A 22,711-nucleotide genomic window follows, 5' to 3' on the forward strand; every position below is an offset into this window, starting at 1 on the left:
TCAATTTCATCCATTTTAAATTCAGCTGTAACAAAACAAAATGTTGAAAAAGTCAAGGGGTGTGAATACTTTCTGAAGGCACTGTATCTAGAACCAAAAAGGGTTCTTAGGAGAACCCTTTGAAGAACCCCTTTTGGTTCCAGGTTCAACCCTTTCCAAAGAGGGTGGAACCCAAAATAGTTCTACCTGGAACCAAAAAGGGTTATCTTATGGGGACAGCCGCAGAACCCTTTTGGAACCCTTTATTCAAAGAGTGTAAGTATCGTGATAACATAGTATCATTAGATCCCTGGCAATTCCCAGCCCTAGAAGTCACCTTCAGAGTTTCGGGGCGAGGGGCTGGTTTGAGATTCACCGCCTATACCCCTCTCCCTTAACCACTATTACTATTTCACACTATTCTCCCCTTCCTCATCCTTTCCTACATCCATGTCTCCCTCGCTCTCTCTGTCTATCTCGCTCTCATTTTCTCACCTGCCACAGTACTCCCACATCCCACTTCCCTTCCTGACCTCCCAAAAATGTCAGAGCAAGACTCTATGGGCCTCTCTGGACTCTGTGGAGAGAACAGACTGGCTGGCACACACCCCACACACGCAAATGTGCACGCACACACACACACACACACACACACACACACACACACACACACACACACACACACACACACACACACACACACACACACACACACACACACACACACACCCTCTCATAATGAGCCTCCAAATAGCAGAGCTGTCTAAATTGAGAGAAGAAAGAGTGCTTATTCGCTCGGAGATGAAAGGTGATATTTCCCCCTTTCCAAAGGTCAACAGAGATCATTGTGTTTCTTTCCCCTAACCTTCTCCTTTCAAAAGGACTGATCATTAAACACAATATTTACCTTGACATTTGACACTTTTCCCAAATTGTTTTGAACTCTAAGTATGTAAGAGAAAATGTGAGACAAGACAAGAGAGGCTGAGCTTCTTTCGCTAACTAAATGTAGAATGTAATCAGTTTAAATGAATATTCTGAAAGTGTGTTATATTTATACTAGCCCCTTATTGCTTTATCTGCTGAACCCAGAACATAATAACCAGACTGAAGCATGGTTGTCTTCCATACCATTACCCTCCTTTTGCCTTATTTCCCCCACAGCATCTAATCCCTATGAAGTGCACTATTATACTACATAGGGCTCTGGTCAAAAGTAGTACACTATGTAGGGAACAGAGTGCCATTTGGGACAGATTTTAGCTACCAGTCAGCTCTTTCCAGCTCCCAGTAACGGTTCATTGCCTTTTCCTCCCTGCGCAGCACTAACCTGGTCTGAGCCCTGAAACATATGGGAACGCTCCAACAGCCGTCAACATGATCGATGTGACATCACATCCGCCAGTCATCATCGCACCACGACGCCCATAACAACAGGACGGAAGCTCGCCTAACAACGGGGAGACTGGTCATACTGTTCATGCCACATTTGCATTTTAATATCTCAGCAATATTTAATCCATTAGGTATCCTCCCGGGCCTATTGAGGGAAAGTTAATTCGCTAACGAATGGCTGGATTAACGACAGTTGGATTATACCAACGTTATTCACGATGAGACAGGAGATGGTGGGATTGAACACCAGGACTGACACTCAGGGGCTTCACGCTGGCCGGACTCATACATCCACAACCATCTCATACAGTATTAGCCTGGTCGCAGATCTGTTAGTGATGTTTTGGCAACTCCTATGCTTGAGTTGGCAAGACAGCACAAACTGATCTTGGACCAGTCTAATCTTGTATGGATTCATACTCACACAAACTAAGCCATAGTATCGTTCAACTATGTACTAATCCTGTATAATGAAGTTCCAAGATTATAACAGCTAGCTGGAGGAATTTACAGCCAAATATGAGTGGTGGCTAAAAACGGAGACTGCTAATTTTCTCAGATTAGCACTAATCTTAGATTGAGAAAAAACAGAGTACCTCGCAGCTAACGCTTCTTAGATTAACCAGGGGAGAGTGATAAATAGCTGACCGCCTGTCAGAGTCTTGAAGCCAACGCTTTCAGTTGAGCCATCATCCTCAGATTGGGAAATAGCTGACCTAACCCCTGCAGGCTAACACCCCCAGATTAGCTGGCCGTGACAGAAGCACACAAACATGGCTGCTGCTGCTGAAAAGTCAAGCAATCGTCACCAGTCATTCAGGCTTACGGCTGCATCAAAGTATCTTCTAGGAGAATGTACACTGATCATGAGAAGTTAAAGAGTTTAGAAGAAGAGAGAACTCTACTTTAATCTTAACAGGAATTGGATTGAGTTCATGGGTTAACAGCAGAGGATGCACACAAGCATGTAGGCACATGCACACACACACACACACACACACACACACACACACACACACACACACACACACACACACACACACACACACACACACACACACACACACACACACACACACACACTGCCCTTACAAGGAGAAATGAGTAATGATGTTGGCTCTATATTTCTCCCCACCCTAGTGTGCCCTGTGAGGGGGTTGAGCAGGAGTGATGTAGCGTTGGCAGAAGGAAGACGGTTCCTCCCAGCTTCCCCCCTGGGCCGCTCTGGAGAGAGGAGGATAGAGGGGTGTTCAAGGGTATCTGTCAATATCTTACTCTACTACCTCAGGAAGAAGGAGGGAAAAAAGAGTGAGAGAACAAAACGCAGAGGCTTCTGAGGTCAAATGAGTGCTAGCGTAGGACATCTTGAAGTGATTTTCAAACGCGTTGCTACAAAACATAAGCTGGGTCGGACAGGGAGGCAGGCAGGCAGGCCCAGAAGCCTTTTCCCTCACTGCAGAGAGTTAACATAGAAACACACCGCCTGGTGGAACTGCCTGGCTAGCTGTTTCACATGTGGGCTAAAAGCCTTAGAGACAGCATAAACTACCTACTGTAAATTTCATGCACAGTACACTAAAGATACATATTATATTGAGTGAGCAGGCTATACTGACAGCAGAGATGTGAGCGATACCTTTTGGTTTGTTCCAGTCATTGGTTTGATCATGAACAGAAAGAAGTAGGACACCGACGCTTACATTAACCTACATACACCTGATCTGTAGTACCTTTCAATCACCTGATAGGAACACGGTGGTGGAAGTCTATTTTCACAGGCTCTCAGCAATTCCACATTCATTTCAATGATTTAGAGAAAAATAGGCCTAGAGTAGAACAAGAAAGAACAATTGTTTACGCAGAGACAAGTAAATGTATTTCTATGTGACAGTATTGTGACTGAAGACGTACAGTCGTAGACAAAAGTTTTGAGAATGACACAAATATAAATTTTCACAAAGTCTGCTGCCTCAGTTTGTATGATAGCAATTTGCATATACTCCAGAATGTTATGAAGAGTGATCAGATGAATTGCAATTAATTGCAAAGTCCCTCTTTGCCATGCAAATGAATCCCCAAAAAACATTTCTACTGCATTTCAGCCCTGCCACAAAAGGACCAGCTGCAATCATGTCAGTGATTCTCTCGTTAACACAGGTGTGAGTGTTGACGAGGACAAGGCTGGAGATCACTCTGTCATGCTGATTGAGTTCGAATAACAGACTGGAAGCTTCAAAAGGAGGGTGGTGCTTGAAATTATTGTTCTTCCTCTGTCAACCATGGTTACCTGGAAGGAAACACATGCCGTCATCATTGCTTTGCACAAAAAGGGCTTCACAGGCAAGGATATTGCTGCCAGTAAGATTGCGCCTAAATGAACCATTTATCGGATCATCAAGAACTTCAAGGAGAGCGGTTCAATTGTTGTGAAGAAGGCTTCAGGGCGCCCAAGAAAGTCCAGCAAGCGCCAGGACCATCTCCTAAAGTTGATTCAGCTGCGGAATCGGGGCACCACCAGTACAGAGCTTGCTCAGGAATGGCAGCAGGCAGGTGTGAGTGCATCTACACGCAAAGTGAGGCAAAGACTTTTGGAGGATGGCCTGGTGTCAAGAAAGGCAGCAAAGAAGCCACTTCTCTCCAGGAAAAACATCAGGGACAGACTGATATTGTGCAAAAGGAACAGGGATTGGACTGCTGAGGACTGGGGTAAAGTCATTTTCTCTGATGAATCCCCTTTCCGATTGTTTGGGGCATCCGGAAAAAACCTTGTCCGGAGAAGACAAGGTGAGCGCTACCATCAGTCCTGTGTCATGCCAACAGTAAAGCATCCTGAGACCATTCATGTGTGGGGTTGCTTCTCAGCCAAGGGAGTGGGCTCACTCACAATTTTGCCTAAGAACACAGCCATGAATAAAGAATGGTACCAACACATCCTTCGAGAGCAACTTCTCCCAACCATCCAGGAACAGTTTGGTGACGAACAATACCTTTTCCAGCATGATGGAGCACCTTGCCATAACAACTAAGTGGCTCAGGGAACAAAACATCGATATTTTGGGTCCATGGCCAGGAAACTCCCCAGACCTTAATCCCATTGAGAACTTGTGGTCAATCCTCAAGAGGCGGGTGGACAAACAAAAACCCACAAATTCTGACAAACTCCAAGCATTGATTATGCAAGAATGGGCTGCCATCAGTCAGGATGTGGCCCAGAAGATAATTGACAGCATGCCAGGGCGGATTGCAGAGGTCTTGAAAAAGAAGGGTCAACACTGCTAATATTGACTCTTTGCATCAACTTCATGTAATTGTCAATAAAAGCCTTTGACACTTATGAAATGCTTGTAACTTTACTTCAGTATTCCATAGTAACATCTGACAAAAATATCTAAAGACACTGAAGCAGCAAACTTTGTGAAAATTAATATTTGTGTCATTCTCAAAACTTTTGGCCACGACTGTACATATGGAACTTGTTGTGTACAGCAGTCCTGGTGATGTAGCCAATAGAAACATTTGGGGAGCTGACACCACAACTGTTTGTGGCATAATCTAGCCATCCTAATCAGATCAGAGGGGTACCACAAACCAGCCAGGAGACCACCCACAGAGACAAAAAGAAAGAGAGAGAATGTAGAAAGAGGGGAATGGAGTGTGAGAGAGACAGAGAGAGAGACATAAAGAGAGAGAGAGAGAGAGAGAGAGAGAGAGAATGCAGACAGGAATGGAGTGGAAGAGAAAGAGAGCAATTAGGGGCAACATTCCCAGTGTGTGTGTGTGTGTGTGTGTGTGTGTGTGTGTGTGTGTGTGTGTGTGTGTGTGTGTGTGTGTGTGTGTGTGTGTGTGTGTGTGTGTGTGTGTGTGTGTGTGTGTGTGTGTGTGTGAGTGTGTGCGTGCGTGCGTGTGTATATATATGAGTAGGATCTGCTTAATGTCTGAGTGAAGTCAACTCAACATCTGCTGCATTTCTGGAGGACCAGACTCAAAGTGTAAAGCTCTACCTGCTCAACAAACAGACAACCTAAAGTGACCTAGCATCGAAAGCTTGCCTGTCTAGGAAAACACACACACACACACACTTGAATATCTGTATACAATGAAAAGACCCTTGAGCTCCTCTGCAGTGCAACAGGACAGGGATACTCCAAGCCTACAAAATGCCCCCTAAAATGTCTCAGCCCTGAAAGAAATTGAGAAGAGGATTCTCTAGCTAGTGTCTCGGAGAGAGTAGGATCTGGTTTCAGAACCTATTCCTCTGACCTACTCTAACGTAATCTCATTCAGATTCCTTCCTTATCGTCCCCTTCCTACCACAGCTTAAAACTTTATTTAATAATATTCGCTGTCTGATAGTATGGCTAAGCAGCTTACAGAGAGGAAGGTTAGCAGCACAGTGAGCGAAAAGTGTGAAATGAAATCCTGCCATGATTAAAGCCGGATGATTCCGGTCGGAATATTCAACATGCGGTACGGAACGGGTAGAAACCTCTGGGAATCATCTCTCTCTCCCGGGAACTACAGTGACCATAGAAATGAGTGAGACGTCAGTCGTCCTCTGATCACATTGTAAGAACTCACAGGTTTGGTTTCCCTCTATTTAAAAGCATATGGATCCTACGTGTTCTAATCTGCAGCTTAAATTATAGCGGATCCAGTCCTACTTATAGATGAATGGTGGATATGAAGAATATGTATCTGTCAGTGACAGGATCCACAATCTCCCAGTAGAGCTACAGTGAGGGAAAAAAGTATTTGATCCCCTGCTGATTTTGTACGTTTGCCCACTGACAAAGAAATGATCAGTCTATAATTTTAATGGTAGGTTTATTTGAACAGTGAGAGACAGAATAACAACAAAAAAATCCAGAAAATTGCATGTCAAAAATGTTATAAATTGATTTGCATTTTAATGAGGGAAATAAGTATTTGACCCCCTCTCAATCAGAAAGATTTCTGGCTCACAGGTGCCTTTTATACAGGTAACGAGCTGAGATTAGGAGCACACTCTTAAAGGGAGTGCTCCTAATCTCATCTTGTTACCTGTATAAAAGACACCTGTCCACAGAAGCAATCAATCAATCAGATTCCAAACTCTCCACCATGGCCAAGACCAAAGAGCTCTCCAAGGATGTCAGGGACAAGATTGTAGACCTACACAAGGCTGGAATGGGCTACAAGACCATTGCCAAGCAGCTTGGTGAGAAGGTGACAACAGTTGGTGCGATTATTCGCAAATGGAAGAAACACAAAGGAACTGTCAATCTCCCTCGGCCTGGGGCTCCATGCAAGATCTCACCTCATGGAGTTGCAATGATCATGAGAACGGTGAGGAATCAGCCCAGAACTACACGGGAGGATCTTGTCAATGATCTCAAGGCAGCTGGGACCATAGTCACCAAGAAAACAATTGGTAACACACTACACCATGAAGGACTGAAATCCTGCAGCGCCCGCAAGGTCCCCCTGCTCAAGAAAGCACATATACATGCCCGTCTGAAGTTTGCCAATGAACATCTGAATGATTCAGAGGACAACTGGGTGAAAGTGTTGTGGTCAGATGAGACCAAAATTTAGCTCTTTGGCATCAACTCAACTCACCGTGTTTGGAGGAGGAATGCTGCCTATGACCCCAATAACAGCATCCCCACCGTCAAACATGGAGGTGGAAACATTATGCTTTGGGGGTGTTTTTCTGCTAAGGGGACAGGACAACTTCACCGCATCAAAGGGACGATGGACGGGGCCATGTACCGTCAAATCTTGGGTGAAAACCTCCTTCCCTCAGCCAGGGCATTGAAAATGGGTCGTGGATGGGTATTCCAGCATGACAATGACCCAAAACACATGGCCAAGGCAACAAAGGAGTGGCTCAAGAAGAAGCACATTAAGGTCCTGGAGTGGCCTAGCCAGTCTCCAGACCTTAAACCCGTAGAAAATCTGTGGAGGGAGCTGAAGGTTCGAGTTGCCAAACGTCAGCCTCAAAACCTTAATGACTTGGAGAAGATCTGCAAAGAGGAGTGGGACAAAATCCCTCCTGAGATGTGTGCAAACCTTGTGGCCAACGACAAGAAACGTCTGACCTCTGTGATCGCTAACAACATTTTTGCCACCAAGTACTAAGTCATGTTTTGCAGAGGAGTCAAATACTTATTTCCCTCATTAAAATGGAAATCAATTTATAACATTTTTGACATGCGGTTTTCTGGATTTTTTTGTTGTTATTCTGTCTCTCACTGTTCAAATAAACCTACCATTAAAATTATAGACTGATCATTTCTTTGTCAGTGGGCAAACGTACAAAATCAGCAGGGGATCAAATACTTTTTTCCCTCACTGTATAGTATATGATATCAACTACTGCACTGACTGCAGTGAAACATCACCTCTGCAAGGCCTCTTAGAACAACAAAAGGTGTGATATTTCTGATCCTGACTATGATCCTGAAAAACAATATATGTCATCTTTGATTATTTTATTTGTGTCCTTGACGATAACATTAAAGAGTGTTCGCCATACGTTGTTGCCCACGGTGATGCTAACCGGGAGAGGGACGTTATCTAGATTCCTGATGACCTTTGACCTTGTCCCTTATCTAGGAGACGTGGGGGACGGGAACCCTGGGGCTTGGGGATGGGGAGGATGGTAATCTTGAGACACAATGGGGCAGGAAGGGTGACATTGGCGAGCGCACCGCCAGGTGAATCGATAAGCCATGGGCGGCACCTGCGTGTGTTATCAGTGTGCGTGTGCGCATGCGTTATCAATGTTAGGGTGAAGGAAGGTTGTAATCAACACCATGGTGTTTCACACCGCAGGCCACTGCTGGTCTCCTGGTACTCTCCTCTTCTCCTTCTTCCTTAGCCTCTACGGCCCTTACTCGTTCTTTTTTATCTTTCCTCCTAACTTACTCACATAGATATGGCCTTTACTTTTCCTTTCCACCCCTTTGTAGCTCAACAGTTATTGAATTCATGTGGAGATTTACTGGAACAACATTATAGGACATGAAAGTCAATGGGACCTCAAAGCAGGAACCAGTGAGTCAATCCCTGTAATCAACGCTACCGCGCCCGCATGTTATCAATGTAGAACATTGATTGGATTTTTCAAAGTCATCAAAATACGCTGTTTTAATTGAACAACGAAGATTTCAACCAAAAGTCAATAGGGGGTGTTTGTAGCTTGCGTTTTCTAAGCGATTTGAATTCTCAATGGGAAGTGTTCTAAGCGAATAACAATCACCACTGACCTTGGCTTAGAGACAGATGTGTGCGCTCGTGGGAAAACAGCTGGGTGTATGCCGGTTGAGACGCAATATGACAATGTCATCAGGTTCTGACAGCATTTCAAACTTAATTAATGGTGTGAGACAGACATCCAATAAAAGCTATTCAAACTGTCACACCTCTGTGTCACTCAGGAAAAATATGATATACATCCATAATGTCCCAGCTGCCCCTCCTCCTCTCCTCTCTTAACCACCAGTGTAATTCCAACCAGTTTCTAACAACAGACATTTGTGCTCTGAGACAGAAAGCAAGGCTAAAGTCTTGGTAAAGAACTGGAGTTCCGAGGAGTCAGCAAGCAAGAGAGGGGGAGAGAGTGCGAGAGAAAGATAAATCCATGGTCTATCTGGGTATTCTGCTGGGCTGTGTCCGTCCCCAAGGATCACCATGGCAGAATACGTGACAGCACCTCTCTCCTTCCCTCCCCCGACTCTCTCCCCCGTCTACCCCACCTAGCAGTCCCTCACTTGGGCTTAACTGTGAACCAACCATCCATACATCCCCTGACGGAGGAAAAACTCACTATTCCAGGCATCTCTCTTCTCGCCATTTCTCTCCCTCCGCCCTTGGCACGTTAACATTCTAAGACCTGGGGAATGGCTCCAGCCTATGCCATGCTGCTATTCAAGAAGTGACTGACTGCTAGTGATGACATAAAAGATGATGACACAGATGATGATGATGACAATGATGACAGGAGAGTACCGTTCCTCCCTTTATAAAACCTTCAGATAACTCCCAAGGACCAAAAGGTGATTTGTTTCCTGTGAAATAAATGACAGATTTTCCATCCGGTTCAGTCTTAACGGCTCCTCCACTAATATCGCTGGAGTCTTTAATGTAATAGATGAAGACGTTTATTGCATTCATTTCTGATCCTGACACCAAACACATGCAATTATTCAATGTGCCAGACTCCAATTCTGCTGAGAATAGATAATGAAGTTCTCATGCGACAGAGACAGAGAGAGAGAGAGAGAGAGAGAGAGAGAGAGAGAGAGAGAGAGAGAAAAAATAAGGAAGGAGAAAATAATTATTAATAGCCAGAAATAATTGAAGACCTTGGCCTTAATCTAACAATATTTAGCAATGTTCATTATACAGAAGTTATTGTTTGCATTGCTACACATAAAAATGTCTCTGTGTGCATACAATGTGTGAAGTGAAGACAAAGCGACACTCATGGAACTCGGCTTACATGTTAACTAAAATTGGATTGAGTCCATGGGGCAGCAGCTGAGGACGTGTTTGTGCTAACACGCACGCACGCACACACACACACACACACACACACACACACACACACACACACACACACACACACACACACACACACACACACACACACACACACAATCCTTTACAATCTGCCCATTCTAATGGCTCAACATGATGCCTCCTGAGACTTCCTCTTAAGTAGAGGCCATTTCAGCATTCCAGTGTGTGTGTGTGTGTGTGTGTGTGTGTGTGTGTGTGTGTGTGTGTGTGTGTGTGTGTGTGTGTGTGTGTGTGTGTGTGTGTGTGTGTGTGTGTGTGTGTGTGTGTGTGTGTGTGTGTATATTTCAGCGTCCCAGAGTTCTCTAACAGCCTTCTGTAATAGAACAGTCAAACCCACAGCAGTGTTATTTAACATTCAGCCAGGCCACACAGCACAGCGCCTGTGTTTCCACTAGGAGAGGGGAGCAAGGGGAGCAAGGGGGGCAAGGAGAAAGAGAGAGGGAGAGAGAGGTAGGGAGATGAAAAGATAGATTGAGTGGCAGAGAGAGAGAAAGAAAGAGAGAGAACGAGAGAGATATAAGAGAGAAGGAATCAGGGAGGGCAGAGATAGGAGCAGGATGGGGAGAAAGAGGGACAAAGACACAGAGAAAGAGTGAGAGAGAAGAGGAGAGAGGGACAGAGAGAAGAGGAGAGATGGACAGAGAGAAGAGGAGAGAGGGACAGAGAGAAGAGGAGAGAGGGACAGAGAGGGGAGAGGGGGATAAAGACTGCTGTGGATGACTGGTCTCTTTCTCTGGGAGTTATGACCAGATGATATCTCTTTCTGTGCCAGATACAGTCACATTACCTTGGAGCAACAATTTAATATCAAGACAAACTAACAGGGTACTGTTGCTAATTCTTCAGGCAGTGTAGTAGGCTAGCTACTCTGGGTACATTTTAATCAGACTCGTGGTGTTCTGCCCATGATGAATGGGCATCAGCTGAACAATGTAGCAAACAATGGGCCCTTCTTTAAGACATAAACACACGCCGGCTAATTCTTCCCCTTACTGCTCCCTCAGAGACACCCTGGTGCTGCACAGGAAATAGTTATTTTTCTTTCCTAAATTCTTTTAAAACATTCCCTGGTGGCATGAGACCATTTATAGCCAATGGTCCGGGCTATTTCCCAGGGCACTGGCTTCTTGGAACGGTTCGGTTCACATTATTGCACCACAAAAGTCCCAGTAGCATAAAATGGACTGGTGGTGGCGATATATCTAATCTATATTCATCAGCGTAATCACCGGAAACATAACTAATGCCAATGTTAAATAACTTAGATTTTATATACAGCCATTTTATATACAGCTAGTCTCCAGTGCCAACACAAATAATGACTTGTGCAAAGCCCCTGTGATGACAAAGTCTTAAAATGAGCATAATCACTTCCTCAGTGCAACCACAGAAATGAGACTGCAGATTACTGCAGACATTTTGTAATGTCTTTATTCTTTTGGAACTTTTGTGAGTGTAATGTTTACTGTAAATTGTTATTTTTTTTTTTTTACTTTTGCTTATTATCTAGCTCATTTGCTTTGGCAATGTAAACATGTGTTTTCCATGCCAATAAAGTCCTTAAATAGAACTGAATTGAGACAGAGAGAGAAAGAGCTCAGTCAGAGCCAGGGGTGGGCTTAGTGACTTGGAGGCCCTAGTCAGAGCCAGGGGCAGGCTTAGTGATTTGGAGGCCCCAGTCAAAGACCAGTCTGTATTACCTTTTAATGTGCCATGAACACAATCAGTCATGTTTTTATCTGATTGTCAAATAATCACTTCAAAAGTAGGTTACCTTCACACGTTCATCCACGTGACAAATAAACTGATTTGATTTGAAAATAATTCCAGCATCCGAACAGTGCAGTGTGCACCCACCAACTTTCCTTCAATTCAATAGAGGCTGAAACTATCTCACCGGCAAAAGCATGCGAACTAGCGAAACGGCACCCCTCTGTCTTACTATATGTAGGCCATGTATCTGATGCTGTCTGGCCAAAACAAAGAATGACATGCCAGACAGCATCAGATAAATGGGCTACACATACTGTACATGTCCTCTGCTTAGATGACGATGGCAGTTTTATTAGCAGCACCTGCCTTTTTACTAAAGAAAGGTGTATTATATCCCCCTAGAGTCCGAGGACAAAGGGCTGGGTCGAGAACCAGTCTTCCCTAAATAGCAAAATGGGGTGGAGACCAGATGTAAATCAGTGACGCCTCGCTACACGTCAAATCAATCAAATGCCTTGCTTGGGGGGAGCTCCAATAGTGCTCATTAAATGAGTGTTGTAGGTGCAACCGTGCATGGTGAAGATGGCCAGGAAATCGCTGATTAAAATCTCCATCAATATATGTTGATGTACTTGGATTGTGTATTGAGCACACTTCTGACAAAAGGGTTTTCCCCCCAGTTTTTCTTCCATTTTCTGCAATGTTGCAAACCAGCATACGGACCAACTCTCTGCAAAATGTGTCCTATCCAGTCAGAAAACAGTGCCGAACATAACACCTGGCACCAACGGGCATGTGGGCAAGGGTTCTTGAAAGTAACATCCAATCAAAATATTGCCGCTGGGAGCCAGAGGACCATTCAAACTGTTTTTGCAATACAAAATTCTCCACACAGCGATATGATTTTGGAGGTATGGCAACGTGAGACTACTACTAAGCTAACATATGGAATAGTTTTAAGATGCTCATACCAAGGATGATTTAGATATTTGATTTAGAATTTTAGGTAACAAAAATATTATTTGATGAAATATTGAATTTGGCCTTACTGCTATTAGCCTATAGAAACAAATTGAATAACATATTCGTACATGAAAAAACCTGTATACCTTTGACGTGAAAATGCCCTTTTCACTTCAATTCATTTTTCACCCCGGTAACGAGTTACCTAATTTGACAAACACCGCTGTAGCTCTGCCACCTTCCGCCGACATCGGTGGATATCTCTATCTTAAACACAGATTATGATGGGGATTTATTTATTGCCTTGAGCGGAGCATGGGGGGGCGGGTAGAAATTATTTGAATATTATTTAAAAAATGTATGCTCAGCTCATGAGGTCCATTGATGATGTGAGGCCTGAGGCAATTGCCTCTTCTGCCTAATGGTAAGTCCACCAGTGGTCAGAATTAGGTTAGAGTTCTGAGAGAGAGAGAGAGAAGGCAGTGAGCACCAGTCCAGGCCAGTGTTATGTAAAGTCCTCAGAGAGATGCCGACCCGTGGCCTGGACCTCAGAAAGAAAGAGAGTGAGAGGAAAGAGAAGGACAGAGGAACACAGAGAGAGACAGCGAGAGACAGAAAGGGAGAGCAGAGCCACAGAGAGAGAGAGAGAGAGAGAGAGAGAGAGAGAGAGAGAGAGAGGGCAGCAGGGAGTAATTGCCCATCACTCTTATAATCTGTGTAGGGCTAGGCAAGAATACAGCGACATGGGAGGAGGGGACATCCCCAGAGATTTAACAGAGGTAGAAAAACAGCTAATCGTGGCTCTTCGCACCTTGTGTGAATCAGTTATGCTGGGCATACACTACACAACTTCTAAAATGTTAACAATTTGGACGTGGTCACATTTCATGATTTGCTTGTCCCAAATCTTTCCTTCCTTCCATTCTCAACCCCAGGACATGGCTGCTCACATTACACAATGATTCCCTAGTTGATCATGCCCTGCGTTTCTCGGTTGTCGTAGGAAAAAATGCTGACGCGCAAACAGTGAGCTGTTTTATAAGTGAGCACGTTATTATGTGCAGAAACATTTTTAAAAAGCCGGAGGCGCAGAATATGAACTTAATATGAAATAATAACAATAATATGAAATAATATTTTTGGATTCTGTCATGGTAAGACGCAGATGTAATATTGGTGGAGTTTGTTTTGCATGGCCCGGTGTCCCGGGTGGGTGGAGATTTTACTTAAAGACCAATGGAATGAGCAAACTGAGCTCATCTGGGGCACGTAAAACAAACTTGCACATTGAAGGCAGCCAGGTTCTCTCCACAGCTCCACCAATCTGTCCTCCATCACCTCGGTCCACACGGTGCGTGTAGTTGTTACTTTCCTCTTTGCCATCATTGTTTTGGTCTCATATGTTGAGTGCTCATTGGCTATTGGCAGCAGTCCTTGCCCAATCGCGTTGTAGCACTGCTCATACTACAAGATGCACATCCAAAATGTGTCCGAAAACCTTTCAGGACATCCGACAGGGATCTGGAGAACGGAACAGCCATCGTTGGTGCGTCCTTGACCCACTCAAACTATGCGAGTCCCGACGTATTGAACCTAGCCTAAGTTCATAAGGTTTCACCCCGATCATGAAAATGTGTCTGGGATGGCAAAAAAAGTGGGGAATTCATGGCAAAACTGTGTAGTGTACGCCCGGCATTAGTTTTAGCCTCCATTTGCAGAGCTGTTCAGTTCGTTAATGCAATCCCTGGTTTGTCTGTACCATCACCGCCTTCATAAGCTGAACAGATAAGGTTATCATTAACCAAAGCAAGATCAGCAAACATTCACACTGGCTGCTGTCTCCTCAGTCTCTCTACACCTTGTGTACTTGAATTTCCAACTGGAAAAGGGAAAGGCTTTAGAGACCACAGGAGTTAAGCCTTATCTTTCACCAAGAACATCTCCTTAGATACCAATCTAAAGCACCGCATTGAGGGCTTGGGGGAGAAGAAAAAAAAAATCGATGTTACTTCAACTCAAAAGAGCAAGCAAGCAGAATTTCCCTGCCAACGCATTTAACATTTACATCCTAGTGTCTACGGCCTTATCGGCTTCCTCATCAACACACGCGCGCATGCAAACACACTCACGCACACGCACACACACACACGCATGCAGCATTGTTATACATTGGGAAAACATTCTCGAATACTTTCATCATTCTGATGTTAGTTTCTCTGTCCACAGAATAATGTGTCTGGTTGGCTTCCTAGTGACAAACACTGGCCCAGAGGACTAGGACTACTGAGATGATAGGACAGCCCTGATGCAGTAAACATGAATACATTACAAACATTTACATTTACGTCATTTAGCAGACACTCTTATCCAGAGCGACTTACAAATCCTATCTAATGACCATTCATAGAATAAACTACTGAACTGCATACAGTACCACCACAGTATTGTCTGTCTATGAATTCAATCCATGATACCACATAATAAACACAATAAGCATTACCATCAAATATTGTTGTATTGCACTGAAAAATGGACCAATCATTTCACCAGCTGTTTCACTGGTTTTGAACTCACCTCATCAAAGCCACTGTCCTCTTTCTTGAAAGCTGAAAATAGAGAGAAGAAGAAAACCAGGCTCACATTGACGTCTTCTGAACAGGGAACAAAAACAGTGACTACAACCACAGTGTGCACTCACTCATAACCCACACACACACGTACACACCTACAGTACGCACACACACAGCCCTGTAATGGTGTCCTGATTTCCTATTCGTGTGATAAAGATTCATTATGCTTCCTTCATTAAGGCAGACACTCAGGCAGATAGTCCGAGGTCAATCAACATGATCTGACACTGGCAGCGTTCAGAAGAAGAGTTTGTTTGTGCTTTATTAGACAGACCTTTCAGACACTGCATCATCATTACTAGACTAGTGAATGGCTGGGAACACACCTGGGTTCACTTCAAATAGTATTGGAAATCTTTAAATATACTTTAGCTGTGCTTGATTGATTTTGCCTGGCGCAACGGAACCAATAGAATAGTCCCAAAAGTGCACACCCCACCCAAATGGCATTCTTAAGGCAGGCTTAAGCAAACGCTAGAAGTAATTTTGAAAGATTTCAAATAATATTTGAACCCAGGTGTGGCAGGAAGAGAGCAACACACCACTAGCAGCCCATTGGTGTGACTGAGGAGCTCTCGTCTTCTCTCGCCACTATGACTATAATCACAGGAAGTCATAGTGATTGCATTGGACAGCAATATCCTTTGTATTTATGAAAAGGAAGGTAAACAATGCTGTGTTGCCGGTGTGATTGTTTCCTCCTTGACAGCTAGATGTACTGTATGGTACATTCGGTGCAAACCAGATCTTATCTTTAGCTTTGTTTTTAACTGTGAAAGACAAACCAATCCACATTGCCTGGGAAGAGTGCTGAAAAATGCTTTTCGGAAACATAGCCTAATAAATATCTCTTTAATTACACATTTCTCATAATGAACTCAATAATTATCTGATTGGAGGGTATCACAACTAATCTGACACAATGAGATAGGGTAAGTTACAGATGGAAGTAACACTATATTGTTTGGCCTTGATGTAAAATGACTTACTCATGTCAATGGCATTGTTTTGAGGCAGAGTCATCTAGCCGTGGAGCCATAAAATTGCATCTTTCTCATCAGAAAACAGAGACACAGAGAGGAGAATTTCCTCAAAGTAGAAAACACAGCAGGATCATTACAACTACAGTAAATGGGGAGTCAATACACAAGAATCTGTAGCATTGTTATTTAGTTTGAACACTCCTTCACATACAAGTCTGATATATTGAACATTTCCAAAACAAAACTAAACATGGACTCGTATTCAAGAACATAAATATAAGATACTATACAGTTGAAGTCGGAAGTTTACATACACCTTAGCCAAATACATTTAAACTCAGTTTCACAAATCCTGACATTTAATCCTAGTAAAAATTCCCTGTCTTAGGTCAAGGATCACCACTTTATTTTAAGAATGTGAAATGTCAGAATAATAGTAGAGAGAATGATTTATTTCAGCTTTTATTTCTTTCATCACATTCCCAGTGGGTCAGAGGTTTACATACACTCAATTAGTATTTGGTAGCATTGTCTTGCCTTACATTGTTTAACTTGGGTCAAACATTTCGAGTAGTCTTCCACAAGCTTCCCACAATAAGTTGGGTGAATTGTGGCCCATTCCTCCTGACAGAGCTGGTGTAACTGAGTCAGGTTTGTAGGCCTCCTTCCTCGCACACGCTTTTTCAGTTCTGCCCACAAATTTTCTATAGGATTGAGGTCAGGGCTTTGTGATGGTTACTCCAATACCTTGATTTTGTTGCCCTTAAGCCATTTTACCACAACTTTGGAAGTATGCTTGGGGTCATTGTCCATTTGGAAGACCCATTTGTGACCAAGCTTTAAATTCCTGACTGATGTCTTGAGATGTTGCTTCAATATATCCACATAATTTTTCTACCTCATGATGCCATCTAATTTGTGAAGTGCACCAGACCCTCCTGCAGCAAAGCACCCCCACAACATGATGCTACCCCCCCCCCCCTGCTTCACAGTTGGGATGGTGTTCTTCGGCTTGCAAGACTCCCCCTTTTTCCTCCAAACATAACGATGGTCATTATGGCCAAACAGTTATATTTTTGTTTCATCAGACCAGAGGACATTTCTCCAAAAAGTACAATCTTTGTCCCTATGTGCAGTTGCAAACCGTAGTCTGGCTATTTTATGCCGGTTTTGGAGCAGTGGCTTCTTCCTTGCTGAGCGGCCTTTCAGGTTATGTCGATATAAGACATAACCTGAAACAGATACTTTTGTACCTGTTTCCTCCAGCATCTTCACAAGATCCTTTGCTGTTGTTCTGAGATTGATTTGCACTTTTCGCACCAAAGTACATTCATCTCTAGGAGACAGAACGCGTCTCCTTCCTGAGTGGTATGACGGCTGCTAGGTCCCATGGTGTTTATACTTGCGTACTATTGTTTGTAAAGATGAACGTGGTACCTTCAGGCATTTGGAAATTGTTCCCAAGGATGAACCAGACTTGTGGAGGTCTACAATTTTTTTTCTGAGGTCTTGGCTGATTTCTTTTGATTTTCCCATGATGTCAAGCAAAGAGGCACTGAGCTTGAAGGTATGACATGAAATACATCCACAGGTACACCTCCAATTGACTCAAATGATGTCAATTAGCCTATCAGAAGCTTCTAAAGCCATGACATCATTTTCTGGAATTTTCCAAGCTGTTTAAAGGCACAGTCAACTTAGTGTATGTAAACTTCTGACCCACTGGAATTGTGATTTTTTTAAATGTATTTTACCAGGTAAGTTGACTGAGAACACATTCTCATTTACAGCAACGACCTGGGGAATAGTTTCAAGGGATATGAGGGGGATGAATGAGCCAATTGTACACTGGGGATGATTAGGTGGCCGTGATGGTATGAGGGCCAGATTGGGAATTTAGCCAGGACACCGGGGTTAACACCCCAACTCTTACAATAAGAGCAATGGGATCTTTAATGACCTCAGAGAGTCAGGCCACCCATTTAACATCCCATCCGAAAAACAGCACTCTACACAGGGCAGTGTCCCCAATCACTGCCCTGGGGTATTGGGATATTTTTTAGACCAGAGGAAAGAGTGCCTCCTAATTGCCCTCCAACACCACTTCCAGCAGAATCTGGTCTCCCATCCAGGGACTGACCAGGACCAACCCTGCTTAGCTTCAGAAGCAAGCCAGCAGTGGGATGCAGGGTGGTATGCTGCTGGGGTGATACTGTGAATTATAAGTGAAATAATCTGTCTGTAAACAATTGTTGGAAAAACTTCAACTGTAGGTGATATCATTTACAGTTGAAGTCAGAAGTTTACATACAGTTAGGTTGGAGTCATTAAAACTCATTTTTCAACCAATCCACAAATGTCTTGTTAACAAACTATAGTTTTGGCAAGTCGTTTAGGACATCTACATTTTTCCAACAATTGTTTACAGACAGATTATTTCACTTATAATTCACTGTATTACAATTCCAGTGGGTCAGAAGTCTACATACACTAAGTTGACTGTGCCTTTAAACAACTTGGAAAATTCCAGAAAATGATGTCATGACATTCCCCAACTGGAGGTCCACGGGTGATTTTATTTTTATAATAAAATAATATGTTTTTTATAATTATTATTATTATTATTATTATTGGACATAAAAGAGCTCCAAGTGATTTTAATTTGGGAAATAGGTTCCAAAGTATTCCCACGCATAATACAGAGATTTACAGTGTATGCGATCGTGAGCAAATGTAAGCAAGGTTTGAAATGATTATGTTTTAGTCAATTTTGTCACGTGTGCTCCCTCTCTGGCCTCCAGGTCACCAGGCTGTACACCTGTCACCATTGTTACGTGCATCAGTGCATAATGAAATGAAATGAGTGTTTTATTTTTTTTAAATTGTGTTGGAGGTGATGTCGGGTCCGGGTGTCAGAACCAGAGCTACCTGGGAGGCCTCAGCCGGTTTGTCGGATTCCCATGCTGGCTCGACAGGCTCCCATGAATCAGCTGACTCGACAGGCTCCCATGCCTCAGCTGGCTCGACAGGCTCCCATGCCTCAGCTGGCTCGACAGGCTCCCATGCCTGAGCTGGCTCGACAGGCTCCCATGCCTCAGCTGGCTCGACAGGCTCCCATGCCTCAGCGGGTTCGACAGGCTCCCATGCCTCAGCTGGCTCGACAGGCTCCCATGCCTCAGCTGGCTCGACAGGCTCCCATGCCTCAGCTGGCTCGACAGGCTCCCATGCCTCAGCGGGTTCAATAGGCTCCCATGCCTCAGCTGGGTGAACAGGTTCCCGTGCCTCCACCGAGGCAACTGGGGAGGTCTCAGCCTGCTCATCAGGCTCTCATGCCTCAGCCGGTTTGTCCGATTTCTGTGCCTCAGTGGAGGCGACCGGTCCATTCCTGATCCCCGGGATAGTCCCTGTGGTTGGCGTCCTGCTGCTGGAGCCGAATGCGCCGGGGAGGGGGTACTGTCATGTGTGCTCCCTCTCCGGCCTCTAGGTCACCAGGCTGCTCATTATGGCGCACACCTGTCACCATCGTTACGCGCATCTGCACATAATGACACTCACCTGGACTCCATCACCTCCTTGATTACCTGTCCTATATATGTCACTCCCTTTGGTTCCTTCCCCAGGCGTCATTGTTTCTGTTTCAGTTTCATGTCTGTGCGTTGTTTGTGTTTCTTGTTTTGTATTATGTTTTCATTTATTTATTAAATGAATCACTTCCTGAAATTGCTTCCCGACTCCCAGCTCAAACGTTACAAATTTGCAGTCTACAAATCATTTGTAATTATGTTCCGGTCCCCTGACCATCCCCTCAAGAAAAAAATCAGCCCATAGCTGAATCTAGTTGATGATCCCTGAAGTAGGCCAACAGTCTCATCCCAGCTAACCTCAGCTAAGGTCAGAAGGCTGCATTGTCATAGCGATGTACTGGAAATACACAGTAACAGTTAAAAGACAAGAATAGAGTTGTGAGTTTGTAGATCCTACTGTACATGACCTTAGCACAGTTAGCAATTGATATGCAAGGTGGTAGCATAGCCTGGAATAGCAAGGTAGGATAAATAGCCTACAATCTGGGTCCCACATCAAATTCCCAACTCCATTTAGCATGACATGTTACATTTTGTATGATATGTATTAACTTGAGGATGTCCATCACCCATGTTGTATGATATGTTATGAATTACAATTTCAATTATATATTACGAATTTGGTAAACATACAATGTTACAAATTAGCAAAACATATGATATGTTATGAATTCTGGCTAAGTAGCTAATGTTTGCTAGCTGTGGAAAATTAGCTGGGTTAGGGGTTAAGGTTAGGGTTAAGTTTAAGAGTTAGGTTACAGGATTAAGGTTAGGGTTAACTAAAAGGGTTAAGGTTAGTTTTAGAGTTAGGGGAAGGGTTAGCTAACATGCTAAGTAGTTGCAAAGTAGCTAAAAAGTTGTAAGTAGTTACAAAGTTGCTAATTAGCTACCGTCCCTAGGAGGGGTGCGTCACTTGAGTGGGTTGAGTCACTGACGTGATCTTCCTGTCTGGGTTGGCGCCCCCCCTTGGGTTGTGCCGTGGCAGAGATCTTTGTGGGCTATACTCGGTCTCAGGATGGTAAGTTGGTGGTTGAAGATATATCCCTCTAGTGGTGTGGGGGCTGTGCTTTGGCAAAGTGGGTGGGGTTATATCCTGCCTGTTTGGCCCTGTCCGGGGGTAACATCGGATGGGGCCACAGTGTCTCCTGACCCCTCCTGTCTCAGCCTCCAGTATTTATACTGCAGTAGTTTATGTGTCAGGGGGCTAGGGTCAGTCTGTTATATCTGGAGTATTTCTCCTGTCTTATCCGGTGTCCTGTGTGAATTTAAGTATGCTCTCTCTAATTCTCTCTTTCTCTCTTTCTTTCTTTCTCTCTCGGAGGACCTGAGCCCTAGGACCATGCCTTAGGACTCCCTGGCATGATGAATCCTTGTTGTCCCCAGTCCACCTGGCCGTGCTGCTGCTCCAGTTTCAACTGTTCTGCCTGCGGCTATGGAACCCTGACCTGTTCACTGTGATTACTATTATTTGACCATGCTGGTCATTTATGAACATTTGAACATCTTGTCCATGTTCTGTTATAATCTCCACCCAGCACAGCCAGAAGAGGACTGGCCATCCCTCATAGCCTGGTTCCTCTCTAGGTTTCTTCCTAGGTTTTGGCCTTTGTAGGGAGTTTTTCCTAGCCAACCGTGCTTCTACACCTGCATTGCTTTCTGTTTGGGGTTTTAGGCTGGGTTTCTATACAGCACTTTGATATATCAGCTGATGTAAGAAGGGCTATATAAATCAATTTGATTTGAATTTGATTTGAAATTAGCTCAAATTCTAAAGTTGTCCGTGATGAGATTCGAACTCGCAACCTTTCCACCCAACCAACCAGCCTACCTTTGTTTTTTTGGCCTTAAGTAACAATATGTCTTATGTAAACATACCAAAGGTAAGATAATGTACTAACTGGGGGTCCTGGATTTACATTTACTCTGTTACTTCTAGTCTATGAGACCAGGCTGAACTATGATGTGACATTGAGTGTGAGCGTATTATTAGGACATGTATGGAAATAATAATATCGACTGGTATATAGTAAGGACGTAGCATTATGACTTGGTTACAAGAAGCCCAACTTCTCAAACTAATATGTAATGCTCTTTGTTAAACCATCCGTGAAACACAGACAGAGAGTGAGTGATCAATCAATGCCTATATAGTGCTGTGCACAACGTTGATGGCTGATGCAGATATCAGCAGCAACAGTGACCAGTACGGACAAGGACAATCCATGCAGCAGAAAAGTCAATACCGACCTTTTTTCATGCAGCCTCATATTCAAATCATATCGGCCATCCCTGTAGCTCAGTTGGTAGAGCATGGTGTTTGCAACGCCAGGGTTGTGGGTTCGATTCCCACGGGGGGCCAGCACAGGAAAAAAACTGTATGCATTCACTACTGTAAGTCGCTCTGGATAAGAGTGTCTGCTAAATTACGTAAAAATGGGAAATGTTCCCTCTTCTTGTTGTATCTGATCAGTTAATTTGTGGGGAAAGATTATATAACAGTCGTCTACATAGGGAGTGATATTTTGTTTGCCTTTAATGCACAAAACCATATAGACCAACACTGGGATGAGAGAGAGAGATGCAGTGTGTGTACCTGCTTAGATGCCTGCGTTTACGCACGCAGGCCATTTGGATAGCAAGCTTCTTCCAGTTGTACAATAAGCACATCGGCAATTCCCTGATGTTTGATACGACAGTAATGATAACACTCAACTTGAACTACCCATTTACAATATTCAACAATGTGTTGAATTACAGCAACACAATGACAGTTATTGCCATAATGCATAATCGTAATGTCGTAAAAGTGATTGCCACCAGTGTGAATGCCACCGCTGCTTATTTTGTGTAAAGCTTTTTGTAATAGTGAAATTCAGCTATCGTCCCGACTAGTTGGAGT

At 43.8% G+C, this 22,711-nt stretch overlaps 1 protein-coding gene across 1 annotated transcript in view; it reads right to left on the bottom strand.

The window, feature by feature from the left end:
• Positions 1 to 22,711, bottom strand: part of LOC106605507 (cyclin-dependent kinase 14) — a 200,463-nt gene that overhangs the window by 177,171 nt on the left and 581 nt on the right. Inside the window, exon 2 of the mRNA XM_045718621.1 lies at positions 15,190 to 15,221. Within this exon, the coding sequence (XP_045574577.1) occupies positions 15,190 to 15,221 (32 nt within the window). The remainder of the gene's footprint in view (positions 1 to 15,189; positions 15,222 to 22,711) is intronic.

This window comes from Salmo salar, chromosome ssa05 (assembly GCF_905237065.1).
Source record: "Salmo salar chromosome ssa05, Ssal_v3.1, whole genome shotgun sequence".
In the NCBI taxonomy this organism is placed as follows: Eukaryota; Metazoa; Chordata; class Actinopteri; order Salmoniformes; family Salmonidae; genus Salmo; species Salmo salar.